At 33.9% G+C, this 12,032-nt stretch overlaps 1 protein-coding gene and 1 pseudogene across 1 annotated transcript in view; one reads left to right on the top strand and one right to left on the bottom strand.

Moving 5' to 3' along the window:
• Nucleotides 1–12,032, top strand: part of LOC148947023 (phospholipid-transporting ATPase ABCA3-like) — a 513,909-nt gene that overhangs the window by 128,226 nt on the left and 373,651 nt on the right. Inside the window, exon 5 of the mRNA XM_089096491.1 lies at nucleotides 4,158–4,296. Within this exon, the coding sequence (XP_088952617.1) occupies nucleotides 4,158–4,296 (139 nt within the window). The remainder of the gene's footprint in view (nucleotides 1–4,157; nucleotides 4,297–12,032) is intronic.
• On the bottom strand, nucleotides 8,709–10,899 carry LOC148947025 (uncharacterized; annotated as a pseudogene).

Genomic DNA, 12,032 nt, shown 5'->3' with positions numbered 1-12,032 from the left:
AAGTTTCTTGATTCTGTGAAATGTTGAGATATCCTTTTGATGCCAAAAATACCTCTTTTCTTTGATAATGGCAGATTTTAGTTACATGCATACAGCAAGAGCATAGATTCTGAACAATTCGAATAGTTTTTCGATAGATTCGGAAACCATTCGAACAAATATCCTTATTAATTTTTTTTGAAAGATTTTAATTACATGCAAACTTATAAAGCATCGATTCTGAAACATTTGAATAGTTTCTGGATTCTGTGAAATATTGTAAAATCCTTTGATGCTAAAAATTATCTGTATTAATTGATAATAGAAGATTTTAGTGTCATGCAAACTACAAAAGCATAGATTCTGAAACATTTGAATAGTTTCTTGATTCTGTGAAATTTTGTAAAACCCTTTTGATACTAAGAAATATCTGTATTAATTGATAATGGTAGAATTTAGTTACATGCATACTCTAAAAGCATAGATTCTGAAACTTTTGAAAAGTTACTTGATTCTGTGAAAGGTTGTAAAATCCTTTTGGTGCCAATAAAATACCTGTATTAATTGATAATGGAAAATTTTAGAGGTTCTGTGAAATATTGTAAAAAAAGCGACGAAGACCACACTGCCTTTCCATAACAAACAACAGAAGCACGAAGAACAACAGGGAAATCTTTTTGCAAGACAGTGGAGTTAATTTGAATGAATATTTCGGCTCTGTGTCTAAAGGCCGTCCTCAGAAAGACAAAAATATATAAAAGAAAAAGAGTCACAACACCATTCAATCGATAAAACCAAAAATTAAATTTTTTTCAACCCAGTCCTAGCATCCTAACTTCAGCGAAGTTCAACCAGGATTCATGAGTTCGTACTTTTGTCGATTTTTATAAATATTTTGATGCTAAAAATATCCTGGTTAATTGATAATGGAAGAATTTAGTTATATGCAAAGTGCAATTTTGCATATAAATTTTAGTTAAATGCAAACAGCAGAGGCATAAATTCTGAAACACTTGGATATTAATTCTTTGAAATGTTGTAAAATCCTTTTGATACAAAAAAATGCTTGTATTTATTGACAATTCAAAATTTTAGTTACATGCAAACTGCAACAGCATAGATTCTGAAATATTTGAATATTTTTTTGATTCTGTGAAATGCTGTAAAATCCTTGTGATGTTAAAAATGGAAGATTTTGGTTACATACTTACTGCGGAAGAATAGATTCTGAACTATTTGGATAGTTTCTTGATTCTGTTAAATGTTTTAAAATCCTTTTGATACTAAAAAATACCTGTATTGATTAATATTGGTAGATTTTTGTTAAATGAATACTACAAACGCATGAATTCTGAACCCTTCGAATAGTTTTTTGAATCTATGAAATATTGTTAAATCGTTTTGTTGCTAAACAAAAATTCCTGTATTAGTTGATATTGGAAGATTTTAGTTACACGCAAACTGCAATAGCATAGATTCCAAAACATTTGAATAGTTCCTTTATTCTGTAAAATGTTGTAAAATCCTTTCGATGCAAAGTAAAATCTGTATTAATTGATAATGGAAGATTTTAGTTACATGCGTACTGCATAAGTATAGATTCTAAACCATTTTAATAGTATCATGATTCTGTGAAATGTTCTTAAAATCCTTTTGATGCTAAAAAATACCTGTATTAATTGATAGTGGCAGATTTTAGTTAAATTCATACTGCCAAAGCATAGATTCTGAATCATTTGAATAGTTTCTTGATTGTGTGAAATGTTGTAAAATCCTGTTGATGCTAAAACAATATCTGTATTAATTGATAATGGAACATTTTCATTACATGTAAACTCTAAAAGTATAGATTCTGAAACATTTGAACAGTGTTTTGATTCTGTGAAAACTTGTAAAATCGTTTTGATGCTGGAAAATAACTGCATTAAATGATAAGGGAAGACCTTAGTTACATGCAAACTAATAAAGCATAGATTCTGAAACATTTGAATAGTTTCTTGATTCTTAGAAATATTGTACAATCCTTTTGATGCAAAAAGAAAATACCTGTATTAATTGATAATTGATGATTTTAGTTACATACAAACTGCAACAACATAGATTCTGAAATATATGAATAGTGTCTTGATTCTTTGAAATGTTTTAAAATGCCTTTTACTGCTAAATAAAAAATTGTATTAATTGATAATGTGAGATTTTTGTTACATGCATGGTGTAAAGTATAGATTCTGAAACATTTGAATAGTTTCTTATATCTCTGAAATGTTGTAAAATGTTGTAAATGTTGTATTAATAATTGATAGTGGAAGATTTTTTTATATGCAAACCCCAAAAGCATAGATTCTGAAACACTTAAATAGTTTTTTGATTCGGTGAAATGCTTTAAAATCCTTTTGATGGAAAATTATACTTGTATTTATTGATAATGGAAGATTTTAGTTATATGCAAACTGCAAAAGCTTAGATTCTGAATCATTTGAATAGTTTCTGGATTCTTTGAAACGTCTTAAAATCCTTTTGAGGCTAAAAAATATCCGTACTAATGAAGAAAAAGTATTATTATGAACATCATTTTTCCAATTAAAAAAAAATAAAAGTTCAATAACTTCCTAGTCCAAAAAATTCTAAGTAAAAAAAGTGCTAATACCAACATTATTTTTCTAACAGTATAAGTCACCACTAACATATTTATATCATTCTCATTTTATATTTTCAAAATATTGAGTGCGGTTTTTTTTTGGTTTTAAGTATATTTCATATTATTTTAAGACATGTAAAAAAGTTCAAAAATTTTTTATGCAAAAAAAAGAAAAAGCTCAATAAAGATTAAAATTAAAAAAAAGTGTAAAATAGGGGAAGGGTAAAAAAGTTAGGGTGAGGGGTGGGAGTCATCATTCCCTCATATTTACCTATTGTTTGTATGTGATTAATATTTCAACCTTTTCTATTTTTATAAATTTAAATGTGAAATTTATACATATTTTTTTTATTTTAAATTTATAACCCCATCACTACTTAATTTCTAAGGATTGTTCTGTAAGCGATTAAAATTAAAACCCTTTCTCTTCGGAGATTTAAATAATTATTCTCAAGGCTCCATAAAAAAAAACAAACAATGTTTCTCTTAATGGAGTCATCATTCCCTTAGATTTACCCCTAGTTGACAAGCAATTGATATTTTAAGCCTTACTCTCTCTGAAAATTTAAACAATTATTATCATTCTATCCCCATGCTATAATTATGTGATATGCTCATGCAAGAATCGAATGACAAATTCCTGAAGATTCAATCTGTCAGTAATCTGTAATCTGTCAATTGAATTATAGCCACTCTCTCTAAAGCATGTCAAATACCTTCTCTTGATGTTCTGGCTGGAGTCCAGTTGTCTCCCAAATGTGGTCTATTGAAATGTTAAGGGCTTCCATTTTTAACAGCTTAGTTTGCTAGACGAACGCTAGGAAAAGAGAATTATTGAGTTCTAAAAAACCTCAATTTAAGATTCGCTTCTGATTGACAAAGTAGCTTTTGCGGAAGATGTAGCTGGCTTTAACGTCGTGATTGACAAAATCATGAATAAGTCCTCAATGGTAATCACACACAGCATAAAACCGAGTTTTTCTTAGCTGGGACCTACTGTAGAACAAAATTCAATCTAGATAATGGCCGGGTTGCCCAAACTTAAGTGTATTAAAAATTTATTATTAAAGTTTAATTTCTTAAAATATTCTTTAGTTGCTTGATTTTTGTTTTTAATGATAAATAATTAGCTTTAGCGAACTATTCCTCCTGTCTTTGTTGAACAATGCAGTGAACCATTTTCTTGTGGCTTACAGGTCACTGGGTAATGTTTATTTTTTTCACATACAAAGACATATAAAAATTGGTAATCTATGCTCTTCTGGTAATAAATACGGTCAGAATGTTTCACCCCCTTCTTGAGAAGGTAAAAAAGGACTATTTTTAGTGCAGGTTCTCTTGAATTCAATCACTCATCCTTTATTTTTAATAAAACTGCTATTATGAAAAGTTCCCTCAATGCTTACAGATTCTGACAAGTTTTTGTCAAAACCGTTTGATTTCTATATTTTCAGCTTCTATAACAAATTGAATGGCTTTACTTAGACCATTTGTAATTGCAATATCCTATCAAAATTGAAAATTATAATCCTGCTTTCAGATCAAGCTGCGTTTCCATGGACATCTTCGACAAGACAGTAGTTTTTCAGCTATGTTCACCTGGTTTACCGAAATTCTTTTCGACCCAATGTCGTTACCTGGTCCACGAGAGAAAGAGTCGAAATATGGGGGATATCCTGGTAACTTTCAAGCCTTTGAATACTATTGATTGAATAATTTCAAAACCCTACACACATTTTACTTAAAGGTCTTTAAATGTAACATACTTAAGGGTAATTGTCTTTATTGTTCCCGCTCAATTTTCGAAACTGGTCTTACAGATCATGGTAACGCCACTGCTTGTATCTCGTCGATAGTAAACCCGGTATGAGACTATTGACAGAAACAAATTAGATGAGCAGGTTAGGATATGTAGAAGAAAATATAACCACTGCTGAACTAAAAATTGTATTTTTTTGCATATGAAATTAATCTTGATTGGGTCACTTTGGGAAAAAAAAGTGCATGGGAGGGGGCCAAGTTGCCCTCCAATTTTTTGGTCACTTAAAAAGAGCACTAGAACTTTTAATGTCCATTCAAATGAGACCTCTTACGATATTCTTGGACTACTAGATCGATACGATCACCCTTGGAAAAAAAAACAAACAAATAAACACGCATCCGTGATCTTTCTTCTGACAAAAAATACAAAATTCCACATTTTTGCAGATAGGAGCTTGAAACCTCTATAGCAGGGTTCTCTGATACACTGAATCTGATGGTGTGATTTTCATTAGAGTTCTACGACTTTTAGGGGTTGTTTCCCCCTTTTTTCTAAAATAAGTCAAATTTTCTCAGACGCGTAACTTTTGATGCATATTTGAAATCAGCATAAAAATCTGATTCTTCTGATGCATCTATTGGTATCAAAATTCTGTTTTTTAGAGTTTCGGTTACTATTGAGCCGGGTCGCTCCTTACTTACAGTTTGTTACCACGAACTGTCTGACAATGGGTAAAGTTTATAACTTCCAGCCCTTCCCCCGGGAACTGTGTGGGATTAAGTCATCCTCAAAGACATATTTATTAGATTTTCGACTTTGCTGAATGAAACGGTTTTCTAGAAATTTTTACTAGACTACTCTGGGTCCAGAATGAGTACGGATGGAGACGCCAGTGCTCTTCAATTTTTCGGTCGCTTAGTAGAATCACTAAAGCACTTATTTCTAGTCTGAGAGATTCATCGCGCGACCCTCTACAGCTGTCAGATTGAAGTGATTACGAATGGGGAAATAAAAAAAAGAAAGAAAAAAAAAAAACAAATAAAAAATCATCCGTGATATTTCTTATGACAAAAATACAACATTCCGCATTTTTGCAGATATGAGCTTGAAACTTCCACAATAGGGTTTTCTGATACGCTGAATCCGATGGTGTGATTTTCATTAAAGTTCTATGACTTTTTGGGGGTGTTTCCCCCTTTTTTGAAAATATGGCACATTTTCTCAGGTGCTTAACTTTTGAAGAATATAACTAAACTTAATAAAACTTATATATTTGAAATCAGCATAAAAATTTGATTCTATTGATGTATCTATTGGCATCAAAATTCCGGTTTGTAGTGTTTTGGTTACTATTGAGCCGGGTCGCTCCTTACTTACAGTTCGTTACCACGAACTGTTTGATATCAAAAGAATCGGCTTATTATGCTGATTACATATATAAAGTTTTATTAAGTTTTGTGTTACCTACCAAAGGCTACAAGCCTGAGAAAAATTGCCTGATTTTCGAAAAGGAGGGAAAATACCCCTAAAAGTCAAAGAATCCTATTGAAAACCACACCACCAGATTCAGCGTATTAGAGGATCCTACTGTAAAGGTTTCAAGCAGGGTGCTACCACTTCGAATAACCGTCATAAGCATCAAAAGTCATAACATCCAAAAGGAAAATCCGTCAGAACCACCAACCGTCACAACATCCAAAAAAATTTATAAGTTTATATAAGAGCAATAAGTATATAATAGTTTCGAAAGAAATTTCGGCTCTATATTTGCACATCAGGGGGTGGGGGTAAAGCATAGCATATATTAAATACTTAACCCAACCTAACCTAGGTACCTTTTCCCCCTTAAACCCCCAAAAAGTATAGTTTTAAATTTTGGATGTTGTGACAGTTGGTGGTTCTGACGGATTATTTTGTCAATGTTATGATAGATTTTGTGGATGTTATGGCATTGGATGTCCAGACAGTTGGATGTTATTTTGCCTTTCCGTTTCAAACTCCTGTCTGAAAAAATGTGGAATTTCGTATTTTTTTTTACCAGAAGAATGATCACAGATGCCTGTTGTTTTTTTTTACCAGGGGTGATTATATCGACCCAGTGATTCTAGAATGTCGGGAGAGAGGTCACTCGAACAGAAATTAAAAGTTCTAGTGCCCTTTTTAAGTTACCAAGAAGATTGGAGAGCAACTAGACCCCTCCCACGCCCCTTTTTTTTTCTAAAACCGGCGATTCAATATTTGAGAGCGCCATTTTGTTCAGCATAGTTGAAAGGCCCAATAAATATCCTTTGCAGTTAACATAACCCCCGCAGCCCCTGGGGAAAGGTCTTTAAGTTAAAAAATTTGCCCATTGTTTACGTATAGCATTTGTTACTGGGAAGTATGCATACATTTTTAGGATGGGGGAGGGGAGAATTTTCTGCTGGAATAACTTTCCAAGGGTAGAATTTTCCATGTGGAAGGAATTTCGGGGGGGGGGGCGAACTTTAAAGGGGAAATTTTATCATGGGGGACTTTACCGTAATTCATGTACGAAATTATTTTTATATGTCTTGTTTTAGCTTTACCGACTCAATTTTACCCACGGAGATGTTGAGGGTAATTGTCCTGGTTAAATTTTCACCGGGATTTAATTGTCTATAGGATATTTTTGTTGGGAGGGATTTTTTCGTGTAGATTTAGCCGGATTTTCTGGCATTATTTAAAAAATGATCAGAAATTAAGTAAAAAAATAAATATTCATTTATTTATTTGTTTATGCATGTATGTATTTGTAAATTTTTCCCCCACAACGGCTCCATGTTTTTGTTTTAAAATTGGCACCCTGGGATATTTTGCCTGAAAAAAAAAACCCATCTAGATGGGTCACAAGTTTGAGAAATTTTTTAGGAGCCCTAATTTCAAAAAAGAATTCATATGAGTAACGTCATATCTATGAACATATTTCAAAAGCACAAATACGTTATTTCCGCGTCAAGAGCTGTTCTTTCATTTTTAGTATCTATGGCTCATGTAAAAATGCACAAAAACATGGCTAAGTATAAAATATCAAATGTAATGATTCTATTTACAAAAGATATTTCCAGCAGTTTGATAATATCTTAAGGACATAAACATAAATTAACTATTGCTCAAAATGAACAAACTAGAGCATCAAATGAGACAAGATCAAGAGGACGACCTTAAAAAACGTAAATCCGCAATCGGTGAAAATGAACATTCTAGATCATCAAATGTGACATGACTAATCTAAGCAGCTAAGGCAAAGGGTATTCAAAAAAAATATCTGATGTATTGACAAAGAAAATGAATGAAAAAAAATATGTCGTTAGAATGCTGGCGAAAAATAAAATTATGAGTTTAAAACTAAATTGAATAAAAAATAAATAAACGTTAATATTCAAACGGCATATAAAATTACAACCACTCAAAAACGGAACTGAAATATACAGAAATGCGTGGTTAAAAGATAAGCAGCAGTGTAAATTGCAACGAGTAAAAAACGAAAGCGATGCGTTCACTGAAAAAAAAATTCTAAAGTAAAGATTAACTAAATTTAAGAACGAATACATTTGAAGTTAAAAGATACGCGGCAGCAAGACCTACAGCAAGGGAAAAAAAAGAAGTACAAAAAATGCGGTTATAAGACACACTACAATGGAAATCAGGGCGAATCAAAAATTAAATTGAAGAACAAAGAAATATGTGGCTAAAAGATATGTAACAGTGGAGATATTGGAAGAAGTATTGCGAGACACAAAAAACTATGCCAAAGGTTACATGTCCAGGATAATGTAAATCAGCCTGCTGCTTCACTGGAGCAACAGCCTTGGATACGAGACAAGTGACAATGAAAATCGATATATATATATAAAAGCCTGTCTATCACATCACAAATAAATAATTGTGAAACACATGCAAAAAGTCAAGGATGATGTAAATCAACCTCCTGCTTCACTGTAGCAACAGCATCGGATATGAGACAAGTGACGATGAAAATGGTGGGAAGAAAAAGATGGAATATCGCGTGGCTTTCCACTCTCTGAAATCATGTACACCAGGCAGTGCTTACCAAGCGTGGTGGGAGTGTGCAAAGAACCGCGGACCTGTGAGAGCTATACCAAGAGTGTTGGAACTATGCCAAGCATGGTGGATATGGGACAAGCCTGGTAAAAGGACGCGACTTTGATCATCACAGCAAGCTGGGAATGTACATTACACACTTACTAATTAAAATTAAAGAGCCGTAATAATCACATCACTGTCACATCACATCAAAAATACAAGTACATCAAAATGCATCACATAAAATACATCAAACACAAAGATTCATTTATTCCAAATCAGACCAAAATATTTCTTCAAAACCGCTGCTTTCATACGCTGAATAACTGATGGATTCTTCGTTGTCTCCCGATTCCTTCTGTGTATTTTTCTTGTTGTCCACGTCAACCAGACTTGACCTTCTTTTCTCCCTCTTTTGGTTTCTTGAGACGAGCTTGGCTCTCTGGTGTTCATATCCTCTGAGACCATAGGCTCTCTGATTTCCATATTCCTTACCAACCTCGAGTCTAAAATTTCAGGTAGTAAGGATTCATTCCAGAAAGCTTCAAGCTTTGGAAATACTTTCGCCCAGTATTCTTTTGACCGGTGAACTGTAATTATTTCCCAGTCATCAATGGAGTTAAAAACTATTAAGGGGCATATCTTTCCATCTAGTATCTCGAGTTGGCCTTGTATCTGGGAAAAATACCTATGATTTTTTTCTAACTGAAGACCTTCACTGGATAATTCAATAAAAAATCCTTTGACTAGATTTTTGGACTGAGCAGCATCAAAAATGGTTTTGAATTCTGGTATATTATGTACAGTTTTTATCTCTAAAGGTGTGCCATCAGAGAGCAATCCATCTACAGATGCACCAAGATATTGATGCTGTGGATGCACACTAAGTCCTATTTCATCTCCCTTTATGATATTTAAGTTGAATTTCTTTTCATACGGTTCTAGAGCAACTACTTCTAAATCCAAACCCTTTTTCATAAGGGCAGAGCAGAATCTAGGTCCCAAATTTCGAATTTGCTTAACAATTGGGGCAACTCTAGTGCTATCTTTTATAGTTGCAATTCTATGAAAATAACTGCTCGTTATTCTCCTAGATCTCTCTTCAACCCAGTTCTCATTTTTTGATTGCCCCTTGGTATTATAAAACAAACGGCTAATACTGGCACTATCCAATTTTAAATGTTGCTTAGTATATTTTTGTCTGGCTGAGCTTATTTCATCAGAAGTCATATCTGGCTTATTGCAGTTTGGTCCATAGTCCCGATCGCCAAAGTTGTTATTTCTGTTTTTTAACTTAGCAAAATGTTTTCCTCCAAGAGAACTATAATAAATGGTCAAATTGCGTTTAGATCTTAAGCGATGTTTTGCTGTTTTTTTGCAATACTTTTTCGTCAAGCAAGAAGGACTGGACCTAAAAATATTTTTCCAAGCTAATTGATGCCATTTCGGACCTGAATTATAAGCAAGGCTGGCTCCATTTACTCTTGCTTGGTATGAACCTCCCTTAGACCGGCTTATTTGCTTTCCCCCGATGAACTTTGCAACAACTGACATGTAGCTTTCAGCGAAGTTTGTAGTTGCGTCATTTCGGAGCTGCTCTGATTTTCGACACACAACCTCTACCCCTGTCATAACATCCTCAAACAATTGCATGGGCAGAGTATTCCACCGACTTTCTATTTTGTCATTAATGAATCTTAAGCAACCGGACTCGGATTTTGTGTGGTTTCCAAAAACATTGTAGGCATACGGGCCTCTTTTTAACAGGCTCTTCAGTTCTTCCGCTGTTTCATTATTTTTGGAATTTATTTTGATCGAACCCCTTAAATTTTTGGTCAATTGATGGATAATTCCTCTGGGAAGAAATTTGGTCCACAAACCTTTCTTATTTTGCATAAGTTATACAGATCCGTTGTATAGTTCTTTGTGACGTGATTGGCACATTCATCTTTCCGTATGTTTGAACCGTAAGAGACACACTGTTTTAGCTTATAAAAAACACTTGAATCACCGTCACCAATAAACTCTAAAAACTGTAATCCATGCATCTCTTCACTGGAACGAAAGCCTTCAACTAGAATGTCTGTTTCCATGCTCTTCGAATTTCCGTTATAGTTCAGAAAGCAGAAATGGTCTTTAGGACTTACTTTAGAGTTAGCAGAAGAAAAACATATATAACAGTATATATTTTTTATGCCAACATATAACAGTTTTTTCGTAAATGCATCTATGATAACCGCAACACATCCTTTGGCTGAATAATCATGCCCTTTGCTACGCTTATTCCAACCTCCATCACCGGCAAAATTTCCGACAAACTATTCATCCAAGCACTACCCAGCTGTCTTTCAATACGGGAATAAACTATTTGCGACATTGGCTTCACTCCAAGCACTCCGAAGAGTTCACACAGTGTAGAATATCCACCTCCAGTGCCCATGGCTCCCCAAACGGCCTTCAAATTCAAGCAACCTTTTAAAATTGAGTCTTTTTTTTTTTAGAAAGTAACTTGTTTACTTTCTGTACTAAAGCTTGAAAGATATTCTTTTACACTTGTTACTGGACATTCTGGTTCATTTTTAATCCTCTTTTTCCAGTTACACTTTTTACATTTTACTTTCAGTTCAGTTTGCAGGCCTTTCTTTTCTAAGTGTTTTATTATCAAATTTTCATATGATAGTCTACAACTAATCTTGTGTGTGAATACAGAAGCTACTTCACTGAGGAAACGTCTTCGATTTACAATGCAATTTCCATCTGAAATTCCAGATAAGTCAATATCGGTAAATGTTGCTGACCCATCGATACACGAAGAACCTCCACCGCTTCCCAAATTCTGTGCTTCGTTTAGTTTAGGATTTACTGAAAGTTCTTCTGTAATTTCAGATGAGGTTGAAAAATCCTCTTTTTGTTCTCCAAGCCGTATCTTCCTAAAAATAAAAATGAAACATAAAAAGGAATGCTGGTTGATAAACCCATCATTCACAACATATATACACATAAGGGAAGTAATTATTGATGCATTGGAAACATTACTACTACTAACAACTCACCGTGGCACTAAGTCACCTGAGGCCAACACAGCTACACATGCCCCCAACCCATCTTATTCTATTCAAAGCCCCCTTTTTACACCCTCCTTGGAAGTTCCCATTTCCCTTGAATCTTTCTTTATGACATCATTCCACTCCAACCACAGACGACCTGCTTTCCGTTTAGCCCTAGGTGGTTGGCCGAAAAGAAAAAATCTTCAGCAGTCTGTCATCTCTCATCCGCAGAACGTGCCCTAGCCATCTCAAACTTTCTCTCATTATAGTCTTAGAAAGGGGGATTGGACCACACTGGGACAAATCCGGATTGGCTACTCCCTCTTAATTTATTAACATGTCAATACAACATTTTATTATCATGCCGTCTAGCTGCATCTTCCAGATCCTCGGCAATTTTATCCAAGGTCTCCACTTCACACCTCCTGAGTTCATATTTTATGCTTTCTCCACTTTCATTACATTTTTTATTTTCATATGATCTATTGGAAGTGCTCTGTTTTATACAGCTCATAAGGATAGACATAACTTTACAAATCTC

The sequence above is a fragment of the Artemia sp. Qi Xiang Cuo genome, chromosome 11 (assembly GCF_049724085.1).
Source record: "Artemia sp. Qi Xiang Cuo chromosome 11, ASM4972408v1, whole genome shotgun sequence".
NCBI classification, from domain to species: Eukaryota; Metazoa; Arthropoda; class Branchiopoda; order Anostraca; family Artemiidae; genus Artemia; species Artemia sp. Qi Xiang Cuo.
The sequence above is the reverse complement of the archived record's forward strand: the minus strand, read 5'-3'. Positions and strand labels throughout refer to the sequence as shown.